Source organism: Prunus mume, linkage group LG2 (assembly GCF_029339155.1).
Source record: "Prunus mume cultivar Tortuosa linkage group LG2, ASM2933915v1, whole genome shotgun sequence".
NCBI lineage: Eukaryota > Viridiplantae > Streptophyta > Magnoliopsida > Rosales > Rosaceae > Prunus > Prunus mume.
Genome location: NC_142699.1, coordinates 5,627,398 through 5,649,536, shown reverse-complemented (window position 1 = coordinate 5,649,536; position 22,139 = coordinate 5,627,398). Strand labels below are relative to the sequence as shown.

General features: G+C 35.7%; 3 protein-coding genes across 5 annotated transcripts; 2 read left to right on the top strand and 1 right to left on the bottom strand.

Annotated features, from left to right (window-relative positions):
* The first annotated feature begins 3,476 nt into the window (after nucleotides 1–3,476).
* On the top strand, nucleotides 3,477–8,128 carry CRY1 (cryptochrome 1). Of its 2 annotated transcripts, XM_008221215.3 has the most exons (5): nucleotides 3,477–4,131; nucleotides 4,789–5,007; nucleotides 5,303–6,009; nucleotides 6,719–7,515; nucleotides 7,772–8,128. In XM_008221215.3, the coding sequence occupies exons 1-5, from the start codon at nucleotides 3,819–3,821 to the stop codon at nucleotides 7,773–7,775; spliced, it is 2,040 nt and encodes a 679-aa protein (XP_008219437.1). In that variant the 5' UTR covers nucleotides 3,477–3,818; the 3' UTR covers nucleotides 7,776–8,128. The 2 variants fall into 2 exon arrangements, with proteins under 2 accessions (XP_008219437.1, XP_008219438.1); XM_008221216.3 differs by lacking the exon at nucleotides 7,772–8,128 and having other exon boundaries at nucleotides 6,719–7,533.
* Nucleotides 8,129–8,356: 228 nt separating this feature from the next.
* LOC103319673 (nodulin-26-like) lies at nucleotides 8,357–12,441 on the bottom strand. Its single transcript, XM_089047129.1, has 6 exons — nucleotides 12,426–12,441; nucleotides 10,000–10,088; nucleotides 9,588–9,806; nucleotides 9,019–9,225; nucleotides 8,809–8,870; nucleotides 8,357–8,685 (listed from the first exon to the last, which is right to left on the bottom strand). The coding sequence occupies exons 1-6, from the start codon at nucleotides 12,439–12,441 to the stop codon at nucleotides 8,403–8,405; spliced, it is 876 nt and encodes a 291-aa protein (XP_088903255.1). The 3' UTR covers nucleotides 8,357–8,402.
* Nucleotides 12,442–15,432: 2,991 nt separating this feature from the next.
* LOC103319650 (putative protein phosphatase 2C 10) lies at nucleotides 15,433–19,795 on the top strand. Of its 2 annotated transcripts, XM_089046250.1 has the most exons (7): nucleotides 15,433–15,713; nucleotides 15,867–16,021; nucleotides 16,396–16,662; nucleotides 16,950–17,186; nucleotides 17,286–17,562; nucleotides 18,985–19,139; nucleotides 19,288–19,795. In XM_089046250.1, the coding sequence occupies exons 3-7, from the start codon at nucleotides 16,606–16,608 to the stop codon at nucleotides 19,426–19,428; spliced, it is 867 nt and encodes a 288-aa protein (XP_088902376.1). In that variant the 5' UTR covers nucleotides 15,433–15,713; nucleotides 15,867–16,021; nucleotides 16,396–16,605; the 3' UTR covers nucleotides 19,429–19,795. The 2 variants fall into 2 exon arrangements, with proteins under 2 accessions (XP_088902376.1, XP_008219439.1); XM_008221217.2 differs by lacking the exon at nucleotides 16,396–16,662 and having other exon boundaries at nucleotides 15,436–15,713.
* The last annotated feature ends 2,344 nt before the right edge of the window (nucleotides 19,796–22,139 follow it).

Below are 22,139 nucleotides of genomic sequence, written 5' to 3'. Positions count from 1 at the left end.
TTATATTTTCAGATCAGCAAGTTAATTGTTTTATTGAGAAAATTTACGGAAGAGGGCATATAGGACACGAGATAAAAGCACATGAGGCACATTAATCCAGTTGCAAAGTCAAGGAGTAAACTGAGATTTTTGGTAAAGGCCATAGGCAAATCAATAAATAAGTTACTAACCAAACCAATCTTTCAATTCCGTTACCCCTAATCACGAGCCAATATGTTCTTCAATGATTGAATGGCAGATCAACCATTTCTGGTTGATACATGCGTTGATGCTTGGTTGGTAGACAGAGAGAGGTTAGAGATGAAAAGGGATCTTGCAAACATGACTATCATCATATCATGTCAGTAGCTGCTAGGGCACACATGACATGTGCACTAATTTTGGGCCAAAAAGGTGGCATTGTCCAGAGTTTGTTTTTCCTTTTTGGACACAGATTGGTGTAATTGGTGAGGAGTTTTGCTGTGGTGCTTGTTCAGCACCAATGCCGCCTCCTCCTTCATGATGCAGGCATCAAGCTCTAAATTATTGATCCATCATCAACTTCGTGACTTTTCTCTTTTTCTTTCTGTAATTTCTTGCATAAGTAATTTGTTTAGAGCACGTCCATCCCTAATTGGATTCAGTCCCCTAATCAAATTGTGATGATTCATACAAGAACAGGTCTCATGTTCAAGTTTCTGTTTTATTTTTTGACCTTTTTGAATAAATAATAATAAATTTGGTGGCGGAGGCATTCAATTTTGTAGACAACCTAGTTATAGTTAGAGCCATTTAGGGAGGTTGACAAAAGGGTTCCAAAAAGTTAGTTTTGACTACATGCATGCTTAAGGGGATTTTGTATGAACTTCTAATTAATTCGATGTAATGGCTTTAACATAGATGATATGTGTTTAGACTTCACGTATATAAATAAATAAATATATATAAAGTGATTATTTAAATAACTTATGAAAAAATGGAGATCAAACTTGAGTGCAAGATGACGGATACACGTCCATAGCTAACAGCATAATCAAATTGAGTTTGTTATTTCTAAAGTGTCTGTCTCTTATTCAAGACATTACCCTTCTTCTTTTTTCTTGTTCTAGGTATTATTCAAAATCAACAGAGCCGAGACTAGCAGAGGGAAAGAAGGACTGAAAAATGGGAGTCGGGGAGTTTGGTAGAACATGAATAATATGACTTGACATGTGAGTGTGTGGAGAAACCATCAATACACATCACGTCGATTTTGTCTAAATTTAATTCATTTCAAAGTCTGTACGGGAAAATAATGACACTCACCAATCACCACCTTCAAATTTTATGGCTTGGCATAAAATGGGCTTAAATTTTGCATAAATATTCCTATTACGCACTGCTAAAAATGGCATCCCAAACTGATTAGTGGTATTGCATTGTGCATAGAGATTATGACAAGATTGATTTAGGTTAAAAACACCTTATCTACAAAACATTATTGTTGAAGTCCAATCTATTATTTCTAAGTTCTTCGCTTATTTTGAGCAAACTTTTAAACTCAATTAGGGTTAGTTTGGGTACTAAACTATTTTGTTTCGCATCAAAAAAAAAAAAAAAAAACTCAGTGACAATTTGGTCTGCCGAATTATTGAAACTTTTTTGTTGTTGTTACAATTGAGGGAATGAAACCTTGACCTAATCTTATCTGAACCACTTAAGTTAACCCCAATGACTTATTGAAATGAACTATTTTACCTTTATTTCTTTTCATTTTCATAATTTCTTTCAAACTTAATGAAAAGAAGTTCATGAGTTATGACACTCTAAATGTACAGGGAGGTGAATAGGGAAGAAAGGAGGGCGAACCGGAGGGAGAAGGAGAGATAATTTTGCTTATGGGTTATTGACCAAAATGGTCCCCTAATTATTGCTCCAGTATTATTTTGGTCCCCCAATTAAAATTTTCATTTCAATGGTCCTTCAACTCTTCATTTGGTATCAAAACGGTCCAACCGTTAAAGTTTGTCAATTTTATTGTTAAAATTAAGGGGTAAAAATGTCTCTATGAATTAAAATAGTAATATATAATTAAAAATTAAAGGAAATTATTAGAAAAATTGAATCTCACCAGCCATGTGGTTTTTTTTTTCCTTGAGATTGACCTAACGATTAATTAAACAAATTATCTATTGTTTAAATTAATAAATACATAAATAAAATAACTATACATAAATTTATCAACAAATTTTATTGTGCATAAATTAAATTTAAAAACTATTTATAGAAAATATAAAATACATTAAATTTTGTATTGAAAAAAACAAGAACAAGAAATGTAATGTTGGAAATGATGCATTAGAAAATGGAATTTGTTTGAGCGCCACATCACAATTCACTTCCAACAGTGACACATGAATGGAATCTGACCACTATGATATGAATAAGCTTTATCAAGAATTAAAAAAAAAAAAAAAAAGAAAAAGGACTAGCCCACCTAAAGAGAAAAAAACCAAAATGCAAAGAGTCAGCATGCTGCATGCCTATCTCTCTATGCCAGATGTCCCCTTCGAAAATCCAAGCTGCCAATTGTGCAATCCCAAGTTGAGACAATAAGATAAATGATTAATTATAGAAACAAAATCTCTCCCCAAGTAGCAAAACCCTAAATCATGACTGAGACTGGTTGCATTAGACTAGAGACATAGTTATGCTTAACTTATCTGCATAAAGCAAGCTTGACAATTCAAATTGAAATGACAAATGATGGTGATTAAACACTAAGCAAGACATTTCTTTTTCTGGTATGTATTTGACGTGTTGAATAATGTAACAATTTCCCATGTCGATAACTTACTCATAAATTTACGTTGTTGTTAGTAATCGACTTAAATACTTTTCTTAATTTTACTATGATAAAATTAAATGATGTTGGAAATAAAGATCCATAACATTATTGTTATGCTAAATGTAATGTCTGAATATAAGAAAATTAAAATATTCAATTTAAAATTAACTGACAATGAAAATAAAGATCCATAACATTATTAATATGCTAAACTTTAACGCTCCGATATAATATTTTCTCAAAATATTCAATATAAAATTAATTGACAATGGAAATAAATTCATAATATTATTATTATGCTAAACTTTAACTTCCGGATATAAGATTCTCTCAACAAAGAATGAGTCAAGGTTTCCAACTCAATGACTAGATCTTCGATGTCATGTTGCATATGAATCTAAAAAAAATTAATTTATTAAAGAAATTCGCCGAGCAAGCTAGAAATATTTTCCACCCTGAAGGAACTAGAGAGGTGGATGGGGATTTGTTTTGTTGCATAATGAGATAAGAGAAATATAAAAATATAGAAAATAAAAGTTGTGGCTGCAGTTCGCCTACCAATTTGTTGTAACTGGTACACCACCCACTCCATTTTGGCACGAACCAATCGTATTCACTCACTTCAGCCCCCCAGCCCATCTCTCTCTCTCTCTCTCTCTCTCTCTCTGCCCAAAAGGCGTTTTTGTAGCAACTAGCCAAAATTGCATGGGGGAGAATTTCATCCAAAAAATTAGGAATAAATAAATAAGAAAGAAAAGTAAAAGATAAGGGCAAAAATCAAATCTTTCACTCCTGAAAAAGAAATGAACTTTTTTTTTCCTGTTGGGTCTAAATTCCCATCCTCATAAAACTCTAAAGTATGAGAAACAGAGCAAACGATAAGATTAATTACAACCCCCCTGGCTCAAAGAGAGAGAAAGACAGAGAGAGAAGGATATGTCAGATGGTATATTAGCTTGAGATAGAAAATACTTGTGCTGGGTTTTGTTGGTTGGTGAAATAGTTTTTGGGGATGTCAGGTGGTGGATGCAGTGTAGTCTGGTTCAGGAGAGATCTGAGGGTGGAAGATAACCCAGCTTTAGCTGCTGGAGTGAGAGCAGGAAGTGTGGTTTGTGTCTTTATTTGGGCACCTGAGGAAGAAGGCCCATATTACCCTGGAAGGGTGTCAAGATGGTGGCTCAAACACAGCTTGGCTCATCTTGATTCCTCTTTGAGAAGTCTGGGCACATCTCTCATCACCAAGAGGTCCACTGACAGTGTTTCTTCTCTTCTTGAGGTTGTTATTTCCACTGGTGCCACTCAGCTCTTCTTCAACCACTTATATGGTCAGTTCTTATCTGTTAAACCAATTTTCTTAATTCTTATCTGTTTCAATAGTTTTTAAGATGTCTTCTTTTTCAATGATCTGGTTTTTGTGTCTTGAATATAGGGATGATTCTGACTTCTATTGGCGTTTTTAATTTCTCTCCTCTTCTGGGTTTGGGGCTAGTTCAATAAATTTATTGGTTTGGCATGTAAATCTGTGGTATTGGTTGAAAAGTAATTCAATTTGTTTTCTTATCAAATTCAAAAAGGTTGGTGCTTTGATGTCTGGCTGAATTGTTTGATTATTTGATTAATTACCTGCCATGTTCCTGTTTTGGGTGATTTACCATTCAGTAGCTGTTGACAGTGTTGAGGTTTCTTGATTGGGGAAAAAATGCTATTTGATTGTTTGTAGTATAGTGGTCCTTTCTCACCAACAGTGGGAACAGATTCAGTTATGATTTGTTTATTAAGCCCATTTGAATTTTTTAAAGTATAAAAAGAAGAATTTTTTAACTATCAACATTTTTAGTTACGAGGAACAGAGCGTGTGTGTTCTGTCTAAGGATCCTTCTGTTCTTCATTTAGTTAATTCTTGTATTTCCATTACACGGTTGAGGAAATCAAAGTAACAAAGCTTTTGCAATTTAATGCTTAGTGCTATCTTCATATTTCAGATCCTATATCACTGGTTAGGGATCACCGGGCCAAGGAGGTTTTAACTGCTCAAGGCATAGCTGTGCGTTCCTTTAATGCGGATTTGCTCTACGAACCATGGGATGTTAATGATGTCAATGGTCGCCCGTTCACCACCTTCGATGCTTTTTGGGGAAGATGCCTTAGCATGCCATATGACCCAGATGCACCGCTTCTCCCCCCTAAGAGAATTATATCAGGTTTATTTGCATTCAAATTATTCTTGTACTTCAACTGTACTCTATGTCAATACACATCAAGCATCTTATTGTATTTTATGTCCCATCTTGTTTCTCATCCTGTTTCCCATCCTGTTTATATTTCTACAAATATTTTGGTGCTGGAGTCATGTCACTGCCTTGAATAGGCCTCATGATATTTATATATGTCCTCCAGTATGCGTACTTTTTCTACAGGAATTTCAGGTAATACTTTCATGAACCACCTTTCAGTTCATGTATTAAATTAACATTTGAAAGTTCATGAACTTTTCAGGTGACACATCAAGGTGCCCTTCTGATACATTGGTTTTTGAAGATGAATCAGAGAAGGGAAGCAATGCGCTTCTTGCTCGAGCATGGTCACCTGGGTGGAGCAACGCTGATAAGGCTCTGACCACATTTATAAATGGACCATTACTTGAGTACTCTCAAAACCGCAGGAAGGCTGATGGTGCCACAACATCATTACTTTCTCCCCATTTGCATTTTGGGGAGGTAAGTGTGAGGAAAGCATTTCATCTTGTTCGCATCAAGCAGGTTCTTTGGGCCAATGAAGGCAACAAGGCTGGTGAAGAGAGTGTGAACTTGTTTCTGAAGTCTATTGGTCTTAGGGAATATTCAAGATACATTAGTTTTAATCATCCCTACAGTCACGAAAGACCTCTTCTTGGGCACCTAAAGTTCTTCCCCTGGATTATAAATCAGAGCTATTTTAAGGCATGGAGGCAAGGTAGAACTGGCTATCCATTGGTGGATGCTGGCATGAGAGAGTTGTGGGCCACAGGCTGGCTGCATGATCGTATACGAGTAGTAGTTTCTAGTTTTTTTGTAAAGGTTCTGCAGCTTCCATGGAGGTGGGGAATGAAGTATTTCTGGGATACACTCTTAGATGCTGATCTTGAAAGTGATGCTCTTGGTTGGCAGTATATATCTGGTACTATCCCCGATGGTCGTGAATTTGACCGCATAGATAATCCACAGGTGCAAATGTTGAGCCTGATTATCTTGAATTTTAGACCGTGCTTCTGCACATACATACACACACAGCTCTAAATTTTACAAGGCAAAAAATTTATCCATGCTTTTCTACTCATATGTTGCAATTCTGGCTTTCAAATATTAGATATATAGTTTCAGCTCGATATTCTAGTGTCCCTCATCAAGGGTCATCAGTAATGAATAGAATCTAGTGCACCTTGTTTGTCAGTGCCCATGACTGTTCATAAGAAGCAATTTCTCAAAAGCCTGGGAGACATAGTTCTGCCTTGATTCCACTCCATACGATGCCTCACCTGAAAGGCCCCACCAGTAGTGGCTACTAGGTTTATAAGGGCAGTGTAATTGGTGGTCATCAATATATAGGGGTTTTTGCTTTTTATGGACATTGACATGCTGCTCTTTAAAGTATTAAAAACGAAGATTGTGGAGTTGTTTTCACACATGGACTATTAAATCATACATGAAAACCTGCAAAAATCTTGTGTTGAAAAACTTTGTTTATTTAATGTTTCTTCACTTTTAGCTATATTTGTGTCTGAAGTAACGAGTGCAGACGCAATTTTTTATACAGTTATGAAAGTTGATAATTGATTCATGCTCCTCTTTGTTTGAGGGGATTAATGCAATATTACCACTCTTAGTTGATCAAGTTTCAGTAATAAAAAATCTCATATTGATTTGATTTCTACAGTTTGAAGGTTACAAATTTGACCCAAATGGAGAATATGTGCGAAAGTGGCTTCCTGAACTTGCCAGACTTCCAACTGAATGGATACACCACCCATGGAATGCACCAGAATCTGTACTCCAAGCAGCTGGAATTGAATTAGGATCGAATTACCCTCTCCCTATTGTAGGAATAGATGCGGCGAAAACCAGGTTGCAAGAGGCATTATTAGAGATGTGGCAGCACGAAGCTGCTTCAAGAGCTGCTGTTGAAAATGGAACTGAAGAAGGGCTTGGAGATTCCTCTGAATCAACCCCTATTGCCTTTCCTCAAGACATACAAATGGAGGAAAATTATGAACCCGTGAGGAACAACCTTCCTGCCACTCGAAGGTATGAAGATCAGATGGTCCCAAGCATAACTACATCTTTGGTGAGAGTTGAAGAGGAAGAAAGTTCATTGGATATTCGAAATTTGGTGGAAGAAACCAGAGGAGAAGTGCCTACGAATGAAATGGTAAATCAAGAACCAAGAAGAGACACTTTAAACCAAGGGGTTTTGCAGACTATTCGTAACAACACTCTGCCACAACCAAATGCCGCAATAGGGCTGCAGCATGCTATTGAAGATTCCACTGCAGAATCTTCCGGTAGCAGTAGGAGAGAGAGGGATGGAGGTGTAGTTCCAGTCTGGTCTCCTTCAACTTCTAGCTACTCAGAGCAGTTTGCGAGTGATGACAATAGCATTGGAACAAGTTCTTACTTGCAAAGACATCCACAGTCTCACCAAATAATGAATTGGAGGCGGCTATCTCAAACTGGGTAAGAACTTTTGAACAATTCACCAAGCAGACTTTTTAAAACCTTCCTCTTGTCTAAAGCAGTTAAGAAGCTTAGCTTTGAGACATATCACAAAATGGAATTGGGTCTGTTGGTGTATTACTTAAATTTCTTGAGTTGTTAAATTCTAAAACAATGTATCACAAAGCATTAAGTGAATGCCTATTTGTTTGAGAGTTTATGTTTATATTCGTACGCTGGCTGTCTCATTTTCACTCCTATTTTTCTTCTTTTACAGGTAAAACATATAGATGCAAATAGGAAAAAAAAAAGTGTGGTGTGGTGAAGTGATGCACGCCATCAAATGGATTTGGGGAAGCTGAACATATCTTCCACATTGACCTTCCAACCCGTTCTCCTGGCCACGAGTGACCTTAAACAGCAGTAGACCCCCAGTGTGTGATATTTTCTAATTAATACAGGCAACTTATTAGCTATCCTTTTCTTCTTCATTTTTCTTGTTCTACCATAATGCAGCTCTGTTGTATAGCAATGTTGTACTTATAAAGGAAGAGAGTGAAATGAGATATGTAGTCATTGAACAAACTCAGGTTTTTGCTTTCTCATTCTATTGGTAGCAGATACTTATAACGTATGCTATGTATCCACACTTTGTTGTAGGTTTGGAAATTTACTGATCTGTTATGGAAATTGCACCCACTAAGTATCTGCCCTAATATCTTTACATCCTAATGCAACCCACTAACTACACGATTGAATATGCCTGTGAGTATAGGGATAGTTCTTTACTATTGGGGATATGAGCAATCTTATTAAAAGTAAAAATAAGGAATCGTTCTACATCTTATTTGGCATGACCAGAGTGATTTTGTGACATTTTGCGCATAGCCAAGACCACTCATTAAACTTCACACTTGTGCAAGTGTTCTGGCTATCAGATCAGCGTTGCGTGAGTAAACAGGATTGTGTACGACACTGGCGTTCTCATCAGATTTTACAGACGTGGGTGCCCGGAGAACACTGTCATCAGATTCTACCGGCGTAGGTACCCTGAGAACACCGTACACCATAGTAGCGGCAATGGCTCCATGAATAGGGCCCGCAGTATAGACCCAAATATTCTCATAAATACCAGCGACAGTAGCAGGGCCAAAACTTCTGGCAGGCTTCATAGAAGCTCCAGTGATAGGGCTGCAGATTCCAATGCATAAAAAATGTCACAAAACTCAGCAGACTAGTGCTATAACAATGAAGGTAAAATGCAAAGCTATGGTAATAGATCAGTTATTAGATTTTTACTGAGGAGTTAATTACCCAGCAACCATAACAGTAAACACAGCAGCAGCACCTATAGCAATTCCAGAGATATTTTTGCTCTGTTTTTGACAGTCAAGCATATAGGGTTAGTATTTTCTTGCACCAAAATGAAAGGGAGAAGATGATCTTGTTGGGGTTAGCAAAACATATTTTTGGGTGGGTTGATGAAATTCTATAATTCAAAGCCTACAAAGTAGATGATTTTACCGCTCTGTCATCAGTAGCAACACCACAAATGGTGAACATCAATATAAAAGTGCTTATAAATTCCCAGGTGAGGGCTTGTACGTAAGTTGTTGAATAAGAGAACTGAGTCAAGGTTGCTTGAATGTTGTTTTGGTCGTTAAACAACAGCCTCAGGGTCAGGCTTGCAAGGGTTGCTGCCGACAACTGTGACATGATATACATAGGTACCTACACAACAATACCAAGCATATTTTAACCAAGTTGCAATTGAAAATGTTTAGAGACACCCTTAAATAATTTTGGGTTTCTTTAAAAGACTTATCCGTTTACATATCCAATAAAAATTTAGAAAACTAACATGTCATTACCATGTTAAGGCCGTGTTATAGTCAAGATCGAGTCAGAGATGTAAGTTAAGATGAGAACATGAGACATCGTTTCACATATCGACTCTATCTTTATCTTTTCCATTTCAGAACAAGTTAGTTTACTATGTTTTTAAGAGAAGGAAAGGCAAAACATTTTATGTTAAATGTTATAAACAAGTTATTTCATGAAGAAACCCTCAAACTTTGTTGTTAGTGTCTCACATGTCTGCATGGAAATCTGCGGCCAGCAGCCAAGGCAATGGTAACTGCAGGGTTGAAATGGGCACCAGAGACATGCCCAACTGCATATGCAGTGGCCGTAAAAGCAAGACCCCATACAAGTGCTATGCCCACAATTTTAAGAGATTGTATATTGTTGACAAGAGCAGCCCCACAGCCACTAAATATAAGAATGTATGTGCCCACAAGCTCTGCCATCATCTATTCACACAAACAAAGACATCCCAGATGGTGAAAATGGGAATTAAAACTCTTGGTTAGTTGATCACAACAATTATGGTCGTGAAAGCCAACGATCTTTTGGCCTAGTGACACTCAGTCTCCACTTTCACGGACAATAATTGTTGAATCAAAAGAAGGATTTAACCACAAAAATGGATGTATTGTCAGTTACCCTTTGGAAGATTGAAGTAGAAATTTCAGCCTTAACGGTACGTTTCTTCTGAGTACCAGTTGCCCCTGCTTCTTGCACAGCAGTGTGTCCTGTGGACAAGACAAGTTTAGGGGAGAAATTGAAAATGAATTAGACATTGCAAAAAGTAAGAGAGCTTGAGCTTGACTTGATGACCACCTCTAGCAAACACTTACACATATATGCAGTATTTCTTGCATTAAAAGGAGGAGTTTGTCGGCACTGTCACAAGGATATTTTCCATATATGTTATGGAATTTTATATATCATACTTTCTTGCCATGAATTGTTTTGGTTTGTAGTTGTGCATAATCTATTGAAGCCGGACTAAATATCTTTTTTCTTGTTTGTTTTTGGAAATTGATTTGAATAGCATACGTTTTTAGTATTTGGGAATCAATTTGGTGGTATCAGAACTAGTAAACTTGATGTGGGGCTTCCATCTGTCGATTACAAAAGTATCTGTCATGTTCAAGAACTAGGTCAAATGCAACAGTGAATGGCTCATATCAGTATCAGCTAGCAAGTTAACAAGAAGAGAAAAAAGAGAAGAAAGTTAGATTTTTTTTACCTTTTGGTGAAATGTAATTTTGCTCATTGAGTCATATCCTATAATTCCATTGCATGGAACAAAGTGTCCATTCAACCTTTGAATTTCATTTGTAAAATTTTACCAAGAATAATTACGAAGTAAGCGACAAAGTTTGTGGCTTAGTGAAGCAAAATTTCAAATTGAACAAATTGTGCAGAAGTTCTTAGTTTTGGTTGCAGAATTGAGTCTCATTTACTAAATTACTAAATCAGAATTGAGTCTCATTCAATATTGGCAGCTCCACTGCTACACATCAGCTATGAAACTTTAACACGAAACTTATTAACGAAGATTTAAGCGAAAACTTCTGACTTTAATGATAAAGCACTTATCTTAATATTTACGACAAAGGTTCTATTTTTGCTCTACCCTACTTCATTTAGATCAAGAACAATATATTTGACTAACGATTAATGATGTTAGGACCAATAATCACATGCAGACGTTCCTAGAATTTAATATGTAGCAAACAGATGTCACCACCAGGTTTTTCGGAAATTCAATGCCTTGCTGCCAATTGACACCCTAAATTCTGACCAAAAATTAATATATAGCATTCAACATAAATTTATTGCTGCAAATTTTAAATTAACATCATTGAACTTCCTGGACCAGCATTAATTGTTTAAAGAATATTGCAGATATTTTTTGTTTTGATAGGCAAACAAAAGTATTGCATTGCAGCTCAGGTTAATAGATTTATTTCTTTCGATCAAAAGGGAAGATTTTATTGGCTGTGTGTTGGACAAATAGAGAGGTGCTGCCATGCAGCTGAAAGATAACCTATATACTTCTTTTTGATATATTGTAATTTTACTTTGTAACCACAAAATGATTTGGTCTCGTGGCATTCAGTTTTCACTTTGTTGAAGGAGGTTCGAAGTTCGAATCTTATTGATAAATAAATAAAAGAATTTGAAAAGTAGGAAAAGTGGAGAGAAAAGACAATGCCTCATAAAATATTAAGTGAATCATGGTCTGGGGGAACCTCATTAATGGGCTCTTTTGGTGCCATACTAAGAAGCAAACGATATAGAATCATGAGATGCTCATAGTAGAGGTTATGCCTGTCTTAATAGGGCATAAAGCCTACCAATTCATAATTGATCATCCATTGGCCAATTTTTACTGTTTTTTTCTCTGGAAGAAGCATCAAAAGCCTGCATTTTTCTTAGTAGAAAAAGCATCAGATTCAGGACCACTGCAGAAGTCAACACAAATATATTACCTAGGAGCTTTAAAGATGCAAATGATTTGGTGAGGGATCAAGATGAAGCAGCTATATACCACTAGATGAAAGCTCAAACCTGTTGAGTACAAAAGAAAAAAGTAATGATCATGAATTTCTGATTTATTATCTTATAAGATTATTATATGGGATGATGAAGATGATTTGCTTAATAAATTAGATTAGATGCTGCATCCCATTAACCATTTTTCTTCGGGACTTTGAAAAACTCCCACTGACTATATATTTATATTTATAAAATACTCCAAGAAAATGCAATGTGACCAAAACTGACAGGAAGCTGTGAACAAATCAAGTTTACTCAAAAGGGTAATCTGGAAGTTAAGTAGATAATTAGTCTGCAAACTTGTTTCATCAGTGTGGAAGTGGAAGGCTGGGATGAGAACTCAAGTGATTGGATCTGTATCTCTTTGTGATTTGTAAAAGGCATTTATAGACCCCATTTACCTCTTGTGATTAGGTAAAAAGGTAAATCAGAATCATGCTTTGAGGTTATTGGCTTTCAGGGCCTCAGCCACAGTGTAGTTATAATGTGGCTGCAAGTCTGGCCAATTAGGGTCTAGTTACTTGCACCAGCCACCATCTCAAAGTGGATCAAATCTTTACTAGTTCCATATCTTGCTTTTGGAATTAACAGCACTGAAGCTGCTGATTTGTTACTTTTTCTGCATAAATTTTATTCTATCTTGTGTGGTTTGTTCTCAACAAGTGTTCAAGAAGACCATGAGCCTCTAAGATGATCTGATTGACAAAGTTAGATTCTGTTTGCTTCAAACATTTTAAACCTGTTTCTCCCTCTAAATGGTCTCCTCCAACTGAATTATATATTGGTTCAAGATGAACTTTGTTGCTGCCATTAAATTTGATCCAACTCTAGGTGAAGCAAGGGCTGCTCTCTTAGCAATCACCCAAGCTGCAAAGTTATTCTAAATTCAAGTAATTAATTCCATAGAAAATCAAGATTCTTCTTCTGGTTTGGAAAATGATGTATCAAAAGAGCTTTAGCATGGCCAGGTACTGCAACTTTGCGGCTCATAATGTTGGACAATGTGCTTCATCTCATGACCTGTATCAGGCTCCAACTTTTCTTTGGTTCTAAACTCGAAATTAAATATCTAACTAGATATCTAGTTTAGAACTAAATATCTCTACCTAAATATCATGACATGATGGCAGTTTTGTAAATTATAGGAAGTTCAAAGCCTCTTTGTTACGTTGTAAATGGATTTTGGGTGTGCTTCTAATATCTATTTCATGTATGAATTTTTTTTATAATTTGAGCCCCTATATTGGACATAAGAGTGAAACTCCCTCTAAACTATTTGGAATTGTAATGTTTATGTCTTCTTTTCCTCCGCTTTTACATCTTTTACCCATAAACCAAAACAAAGGGGCAGCTAAAATGTTATCCTTAGAGATTGAACTTTTATTTTGGTTACATTAATATACCAACAGTATAGCTACAAATTTTGTACATACATATATGTTTCAGAGTAATATACCTATCTGAGAAAGAGAAAAAAAAGCATAATAAGCATCTACAAGGGAGATGTCAAATACCAAACATCAAATTTAAATTTGATGTCTGATGTGGCAATTTGATATCTTACACAGCTTTACACTCCACCTGATATGTCAAATTAAATTATTATTTTATTATATTTTAGTGTTGATTCATTTTTAATTAAAAAGAAAAAAAAATATTTATTTGACATCTTGCTTTTGGGATGTCAAAAATAACATCTCAACCTCCAGCCTTCATTCCACATCAACTTTGACATATCGGTTGGAATGATGTGAGATGTTATTTCTAACTGTTAGATGCCTATGCGGCACGTTTGACACATCGGTTGGAAATGCTCTAATAACTCTTTGGTCAAAATTTGGGAGGGGATGTGACATTGGGGTTCAAACCCGAGATCATTAATCTTGTGAAAACAATAAGAAATTCCAAGACTCATTATCTTTGGTTACTTGGTAAAAACAAAAAAAAAGGGTTTAAAAAAAGTTAAATAAGTGCTTATGAAACTAGTAAACATTTACCGTCTTTTCAAAGGGTGAGTCAATTAAGTATGTTTTTAGTGGCCAGCAAAACGTGAAGTAACAGACTCCGTATGATAAGCTGATTAAAGATTGCGATCCTTTGTGGGTCAAAAACAGATTGTGATTGATCCCTCACCCAAAAAATTGTGAAGAGTTTTAAGATTGCGATAGTCTCTAAAAATTTATTATCTTCTCTGCCTGCCTGCAGAAGCTCTAATTAATAACTTTTTATTCCATAAGAAATTAGACATTATATTATTACTGAAATAAAAGGCATGTATTTGGACGAATATTAATTCAAAATCCTCTACCGTTGACCTTTGTAGTTAGGTGGAATTTCTTTCTCTCTCAAAAAACAAGAGTCTAGTGGAGAATATGTATGGTCAAAAGGTCCTTTCGTTTGCCAAAAAGAATAACCCTTTTGCATTTCTTAGCAATGTTGCCCTAATTGGTTGCTCCCAAAAAAATAAAATAAAATTGTTGCCCTAATTGGTATATAGCAGTTGGAAACAAACAACTCTCACCTAAGACACGGATGGCTCACTTGAAAATTTATTAAGAGACTCTTTTTCTTCTTTCGAAAGCATCATTATTTGTTTCTTGCTAACAAGGCCTAACTCTCAGCAGAAAAGGCCCTTGACTTCAGAATAGTGGTTTCAAATTCGAATTCCCATTACTCGTGGTAGTGTGTGTGAGAAAAACTCTCCTCCCCCTATAGTTTAAATCATTGTTTATATTAAAAAAAAAACCTATAATTTAATTAAATTAATTACAACGGTATAATCCATTATGGCAATAATAAAAATATCCGAAAGATAATGGCAATCGAAAACTCAATCTTTTGGTGCATAGGAATATCTGTTCACTAAAAACATCCCATATGATATTCATTCATTTGAATACAACACTAGTACAAATACAAACATATGCATACATAACCCTATAATATAATACTAAGTAATTTTTTTTTTGTCGAACTAAGTCATATTCTTGGTCCCCAATAATCAAAAGTTTTGGTGGTCAATTATTTTCGAATCAAAATCCAATATTTGATAATAATTTTAAAGATTTAAGCACGTTATCGTGATTTGAATCAAGTTTGAAAATCAACCATTGAACTTTGATTAAACAATTAATGATCATGAATTTTTATAGTGAAGTGATAAAACTTTAGAGTATTGCTAACATCAGCCGTGCAAGCGTTAAATACTAATGATGAATATTGAAGCGTCTTCCTTGTAGTATTTAGCTACCCCAAAATATTCCTTGGAGTATTTAGGTACAAATATTTTGTACAAAATACAAAACCGTGTGCTTAGAAAAAGACAAATACAAAACCGCGTGTGTGAAAAAAAAAAGAAGTAAAATACGAAAAAGCAGCATAGGAAGAGGAAGAAAGAAAAGAAACAGACTGGACTGAAAATGAAGAAGCGTAGGGGCAGCAAAAAGTCAACAGCCAAGAAGTCTCTGTTTTATGGCATCCTTTTCCAGTTTCCTTTAGGACCTTTAAAATAAAGTAAATAAATAAATAAATAATAATTTAATTATTCATTCCCAGACTCCCACGATAGCAGTTATAAAATCATCACACAGTTCCTAAGCTCGCATAAACTTTAATTTCTCCTGTTTTATTTTATTTTCTCTTTTTAAAGAAAAAGGTTTCAAATGTTCTCTCTTTTATTTCTTTATTACTCGTCATCATTACCATTCTGTTTTTATTCAATTGCTTGTGCGAAGTCATCAGAAGAAGAAGAAGAAAGGGGCACCGCCAAATAAACAAAAGCCAAGCCATTTTCTAGCTTTCATTGGATGGTAAGACCAAATTCCCGGGTATCCAGTTCCTGTTTTTACTCGTTTGTGGATTTTGTCCTTAGTGGCTTTGTGGGTTTTAGGGCTGTTTTGTTTTTTCAAAAAGGTTTTTGCTTGCTTTGTTTATAATGATTGAAATTGGTTCTCATGGTGCAGTTTGAGAATTTAGGCAACAAGTTTTGATCTTGGAAGGTGGGTTTGGTTTGGAATTTGGATTGGAGGTGATTACAAGAGGTGGATGCTGAAGATTTAGCTCCAGTACTTCCTTTTTCATGGATAGGTTATGCTGTTTTAGCGGTTCCTACTCGCAGGTGATCATGTTTTTTCACTTCTTATGCCCCTTATATGCAGTCCTTTTATTTTATTTTGTTTTTTTTTTCTTGTTTGATGTATATTTTCTCAATCATAAGTCTTATAAAGCATGGTTTTTTTATTATTTTGTGGGACTATATGTGTAATTCAATTGAGGAATTTTGTTCATGCACTTGATTTTTCTAGTAGGATATCCATCAGCTTTCGGGTGGATTTGAAAATTATGTTTTATTAATTATTATGGTCAGCTGGATTAATATGCTCTTTTGGGATTAAGGGGTATCATGATCGTTCATTCTTCTTTGTTCATTTATTTCATCTTTTCCTGTTCTCTACCGATGTTGTGTGTTTTGGTTTTCTGATATGATCTTAGGAACTGCTTTGCAATATTTGGTAAATTGAAGTGGTTTTGGGTATTCTACTTGACTGAGGATGCTAAAGCCAAGTATTTACTTTCTTCTGCTGCATTTCTGAAGCTGGGTGCAAGGGATATTCAGTTGCCTTCAATACGAGAATACTTAGGCCACAAAATTACCATAGCTGTGCTGAACTTCTGAATTGAGCTAACACATTCGGACCGAAAATGAACCAACATGTTTCTAACTGGCTGCTCTCTTGGTTTGGTGTATTAAAAATAAGTGTATTGTTTTTACTCACAGCCATATAATAGAGTTTTGTTTCATTGTACTTAAAAGAAACTTAAGAAGGAGAGCAATTCTAAAAAAGAAATAGATTCAAGCTCGATTTTCTTCTATGCTTGCCTTAATGCATGAAACTCAAATTTCATTCTTTACCTGGTAAATGGACTAGAAACTGAATTTTTATGTTTCGAAGCAAAAAGTTGAAAACAATTGTTTCCTTCTGAATGCTGCCTGTCTATGAACTGTATAAGATTGAGGTTGTATTATTTATAATTTTTCTATGCAGTATGGGGGACGTTCATCATCTGGCTCTGGTAAGGGAAGAAGCCACGATGGGTTCGTAAAGTATGGTTTCAGCCTGGTAAAAGGAAAAGCTAATCATCCAATGGAGGATTATCATGTTGCCAAGTTTGTTCGGAGCCAAGGACATGAGTTAGGATTGTTTGCTATATATGATGGCCATTTGGGAGACACTGTGCCTGCGTATCTACAGAAGCATTTGTTTTCAAATATCCTTAAGGAGGTAGCTGCTAATTTCAGATAGTTCCATTTATTTGTCTTGTTTAGGTGCATAGAAATTGTGGAGTGATGTGTTCTTACAATTTTCATGTAAATATTGCAGGAAGAGTTTTGGGTCGACCCTAACAGATCTATCCTAAAAGCCTATGAGCAGACGGACCAGGCAATTCTCTCTCATAGTTCTGACTTGGGGCGTGGTGGGTCCACTGCTGTGACTGCAATATTGTTAAACGGTCAGCGATTATGGGTGGCAAATGTTGGAGATTCACGGGCAGTTCTTTCAAAGGGTGGTCAGGCAGTACAGATGTCTATAGACCATGAGCCCAATACCGAACGAGGCAGCATTGAAAACAAAGGTGGCTTTGTCTCAAACATGCCAGGTATTTTACAGCAATGATGTTTAGAAAGTTCATTCAATGCGTAAATACACATGTAAAACTGTAACATTTTGAATGAACATTACTGGTTTTTCAAGAAAAAGAACGAGTAATCAATTTTCACTATTTTATTTTTTAAAGTGGTGCTTCATTGTTAATATGTCGTGTAGGTTTTAGTTTTGTGCTGCAAGGGTTTTCCACAGAGATAAATTCCAAGACTTTTGTCGCTTTCTCAACAATTGAAATTGTTCAACAGTTCTTACACCAAATAGATAGAAGCAATAATACGATAAACTATTTTATTTGCAAGAAAATATCAGCATTCAGATAGGAGTTGAACTATGATCAGCTTACTTTGTCTTAGAGGATGACTTTGCTGATCCTTTGGATTAGTTTTCTGCACTTCTGTTATTTAATTCAAATTTGTGTTGGCTATACTTCATAGGAATTGCATTCTCCAGAAGAACTTAAGACTTTTAGCAACTTTAAGTTTTCCAAATAAGTAAATACGAAGGGGGAGAGAAAGAAGTGAAACCTTATTCCATTCATAAGTTTAGCCATCTGAGTACCAAAGACTTGATAATTTCTTATGAATCACTTGAGCACTTCTGAAGAATAGTAGGAAATTCTCGATCAGGTCCTTATTGTCCAAATTGTAGAGGTTGTTTGAACAATTTTTTTAAACAGATTTTAGAATATAGCTTCCTCTCTGACTTTTAGCAGACAGTAATCTTTTTACTGGAGGCCTTTGTAGTGCCGTGATACCCTTGACCTCCCCATCCATGCCATGCAGTAATGATTCCTCTGGCTGTAAATACGTAATTATGTTGAATATATGAACTATGTCTCATCAGGTCACCAACTTCCTTGACCTTCCGGCACTGGGCAGGCATCCGGTTTTTCAAGTTTCCAACTAAGGATTGGATGACACTGCACAAGATAAAAAGGGATTTTTATCCGAACTAAGACCTTTTTCGAGAATCTACCTTCTATTGACATCTTTGTTTGTTGATACTTTGTTTACTGGAGTTGGTCTCAGCAGTCTGCATGCCTGTTTGTCTGATGTTATGGCGATGCAAGCTTAGAAGAAGCTAGCATGATTTCAATGCACCAACTCTTCCCTATTTATTTTAGGGTAATAAAACTCTTCAAGTGGGATTTAGACCACAAATCAGGATTTCTCTTTTCAATTTTAATTATGAGTAAACAACCAGTGAAAGTTATCTTGTATAAAAAACGTTTAGTCTTAAGATATTTTCCTGATGCAGCTGTGAGTTGCATGTGTCAATTATGGGGTCTTTCATGTTACTTAATTAATATTCAGCATCTATCATTGGTATTATAGCTTTAACCACACAGGGTACCAATTGAGCTTATGTTAAGCCTCTCATTGAACTGACTTCTATCACACACTTTTATTTTCAGGAGACGTTCCTAGGGTCAATGGGCAGCTGGCTGTTTCTCGTGCTTTTGGAGACAAAAGCCTCAAGTCACATTTGCGATCAGATCCCGACGTACAAGATACCTTCGTAGACAATACTACTGATGTTCTAATCCTTGCCAGTGATGGTCTTTGGAAGGTGAAACATTTTACCTTATCTTTCTTCTCCTTGGTGCATTGTGCCAATTATTTTAGCAATCTAGAAAACCGGGGAAGAATTCACCTAAATGGAGCGTGCTTCAAATTTCATGACAATAACTTTTTTTCTTCTGTATGTGATAATCTAGGTCATGGATAATCAAGAGGCAGTTGATATTGCAAGAAAGAGTAAAGACCCTCTGAAGGCAGCTAAGCAACTAACAGCTGAAGCACTGAAAAGAGATAGTAAAGATGATATTTCTTGCGTTGTTGTTAGATTTAGGGGATGATACCAGTAAAACCATATTGCTTTCTGGGTGCAGTATATAGCAATAATCCAAGTTTCATCGCATGCAAGGCTGATTTATGAATGGATTACACAACAACAACAAATACATACCTGGTTGGGGTAAACCTTGAATGAGTTATGCAGCATGGAAATTGGCCAAAGAAAAAGAAGGGAGAAATAGTGGAATGCTTCTCACTGTAAATTTATGCTCTTATTTATGTTCTGGTGTTTGATATTGTTTGAATTCTTTGAGAAGGTGATTTAGTTTGATGTATATGTGGCCATTTTACTTTACTCAAATGACCAAGCGGCTATGTAGATGACATGCTTCTGTTTGTGATTGGAGGAATGCATTTTGTTTTGGACCAGGTTTTTCCTTTGCGGTATCAAATTTGTTGAAGATTGCTTACCAGTGGAGATTTTAGCTGGGATAATACAATTCTTTGTTCTTCCCAAACCTAGTCATTTGTTATGATCGAAGTCCAGTAATAATAAAAGTTTGTTGTTTTGATTTGAAATTCCTCTCATTCCACTCAACTTAAATAATTTCTTTTAACTTCTAGTGTTTTTTGTTGAAAAAAAAAAAAAATAAAATCTTTTAGACTTTGAAAATTTAAAATTAGCCACAGCCATCAAGGCGGGGGAGTTTTACATTGAATTTTGAATTTAGTCACTTTCGAAAGAAATAAAAAGGATTAATTCGTCCATTTAATTAGAACCATTACATTGGTAACATATCTATGAATATGTACTTATACGTGCGTTAGGCCAATTGAGCAAAGAAATGAACCAGTCTCCTTGCACCTGAGTTCAAACACCATCTCCGTACTTGTATCAGAAAAAGTCTGATAAAAAAACAATAACATATTCAAGAATTCAATCTAACACTTGATTTTAATAAAAAAGGGAAATAATTTTTAAAGAAGGTTTTTCATTTTCAGATACCAAATGTAACAAATAGGTGAATTCGTAAAAGTATTCAGGGGTACAATATACAAATATGGTATAAAACAGGAGGGAGGGAGAGAGAGTCACCACCAAATTCGCAAATGCTAGTACACCGCAATATCGGTCTACAATAGCGAAACCCTTGTATTGTAGCTAGGGTTTTAAGCCGAGCCTATATATACACACAATTAACCTCTCCTCCAGTATCCCTCCCTGCAATGCTTCTCTCCGTCACTCTCTGCGTTCTTCTCTTCATTTTCTCTGTTTAGTTTAGCAATAACCATGATTTTTGTTTGGTGGGTCTTTGCTTGGTTCTTTTTTACAGTAATTGCCTCTTCTTTCGGCTGCAAGGGTTAAGATCTTTTGATCAATTTCTTGGTTGGCTTTGTTCTGGAGGCATAAATTGATTCTCCATGGTCTTGGGGCTTAAACCCAGATATGCATTTCTTGCTTTTCTGGCTACCCTTTGCTTGGAACATTTGAATCTTCCTTTTTAATCACTCACGTCTTTTTATTTTTCATTTCTTGGGGTTCTCTAAAATTGGTTCATGGACATAGTGAAAAAATGTTATGGTATAATTGGTGTAGTAACAGTTCTTGTGCTCTGATTAGGTCAAATCTGCTATTTGATTTTCCCCAATTCGTGGTTGGGTTAGGTTTTTCCCCAATTTTAAGCTAGAATTTCAATTGAAAAAACCCAGTAACTCATCCAAATGCACAATTAGAAATGAAAGAGTCATTGAGAAGACAAACTTAATTATAAAGTACAGAAATTAATAATTACAAAACTTTCTTTCTGTTTTCCCACTCTTTCTCAGCAACCAAACAAGACCAACAATTATCTCAGAAGAATAGTTGCAACCAAAGATGTTAAATCAAAGAAGATTCAGATCATAGACAAGTGAGATGGGATGGGAGACAAGAATGAGAGTTTGGATCTCAAACTCACCCAAATTCCTATTTGAAAGCCTACATCTTGGCCTATCAAATTTTCCAAATCCACTTGAAAATAGGCCCAAACAGAGTGATTTGGATTTGGACACCTCAACTCTCTTCTCCCAAACGGGCCCTTATAAATTGGGAAAAAGGCCCAAACAATACGACGGAACCCCAAAAAATGACTGTGCAGGTTGTGGTGAAGAGGCTCTGTGGTAAGATGTAATTGGTAATCTTTTCAAATGGACAATCTAATGCATTTTTGGTATTTTCAGAACCTTGAAAAGGAAAGAAAAGATTGTGCATAACTAAACCAGAAAGATATAGTCGACTTAGAAGGAAATTATCGGTCCAAGAAAAAACTTGAGTGAAAATTAGTAGGTTAAATATAAGCTTCTTTTATTTTAGGTTGCCCGAAACCAAAAAAATAAAATAAAAAACTAATAGAAAATAGTCCTAGTTTGGTTAACAAAAGAGATCTGCTAGATATTGGTTTAGGAATTTAATTTGTTTCCAACTAAGATTACCTCTATTTAAACCTCCAATAAAAAATGCAAGGGTGTGTAACTTGGTTAAGAACATTTGTTGCTGTATCCTAGGTCTTAGATTCGATTCCCGAGAAGAATTGTCTTCCATCCAATTCTGTGAAGGCAGTCAAAAATATGTCATCTTCCATTGAGGCTCTTGCAATGGCTGGTGCTAATTATCTGGAATGCAACATTGATTTGAAAGAGTTGGAAAAGAAAGACCAAGAGGAGCCACCATGCCACTTACAAGCTGAAACATTCGAGAGGGATATTGAGTACTTAAGTTCCCTAACTCTGAGCT

What these genes read in the sequence shown, in the direction of transcription:
- CRY1 (XM_008221215.3), top strand. Translation starts at nt 3,819, where the DNA reads ATGTCAGGTGGTGGATGCAGTGTAGTCTGGTTCAGGAGAGATCTGAGG. An exon ending in CTTCTTCAACCACTTATATG is followed by an intron (nt 4,132 to 4,788) that starts GTCAGTTCTTAT and finishes TTCATATTTCAG; the next exon opens with ATCCTATATCACTGGTTAGG. An exon ending in CCCTAAGAGAATTATATCAG is followed by an intron (nt 5,008 to 5,302) that starts GTTTATTTGCAT and finishes TGAACTTTTCAG; the next exon opens with GTGACACATCAAGGTGCCCT.
- LOC103319673 (XM_089047129.1), bottom strand. An exon ending in CTACTTCAATCTTCCAAAGG is followed by an intron (nt 9,807 to 9,999) that starts GTAACTGACAAT and finishes TTGTGTGAATAG; the next exon opens with ATGATGGCAGAGCTTGTGGG. An exon ending in GCAGATTTCCATGCAGACAT is followed by an intron (nt 9,226 to 9,587) that starts GTGAGACACTAA and finishes ATTGTTGTGTAG; the next exon opens with GTACCTATGTATATCATGTC.
- LOC103319650 (XM_089046250.1), top strand. Translation starts at nt 16,606, where the DNA reads ATGAACCAACATGTTTCTAACTGGCTGCTCTCTTGGTTTGGTGTATTA. An exon ending in TTTCAAATATCCTTAAGGAG is followed by an intron (nt 17,187 to 17,285) that starts GTAGCTGCTAAT and finishes TAAATATTGCAG; the next exon opens with GAAGAGTTTTGGGTCGACCC. An exon ending in CTTTGTCTCAAACATGCCAG is followed by an intron (nt 17,563 to 18,984) that starts GTATTTTACAGC and finishes TTTTATTTTCAG; the next exon opens with GAGACGTTCCTAGGGTCAAT.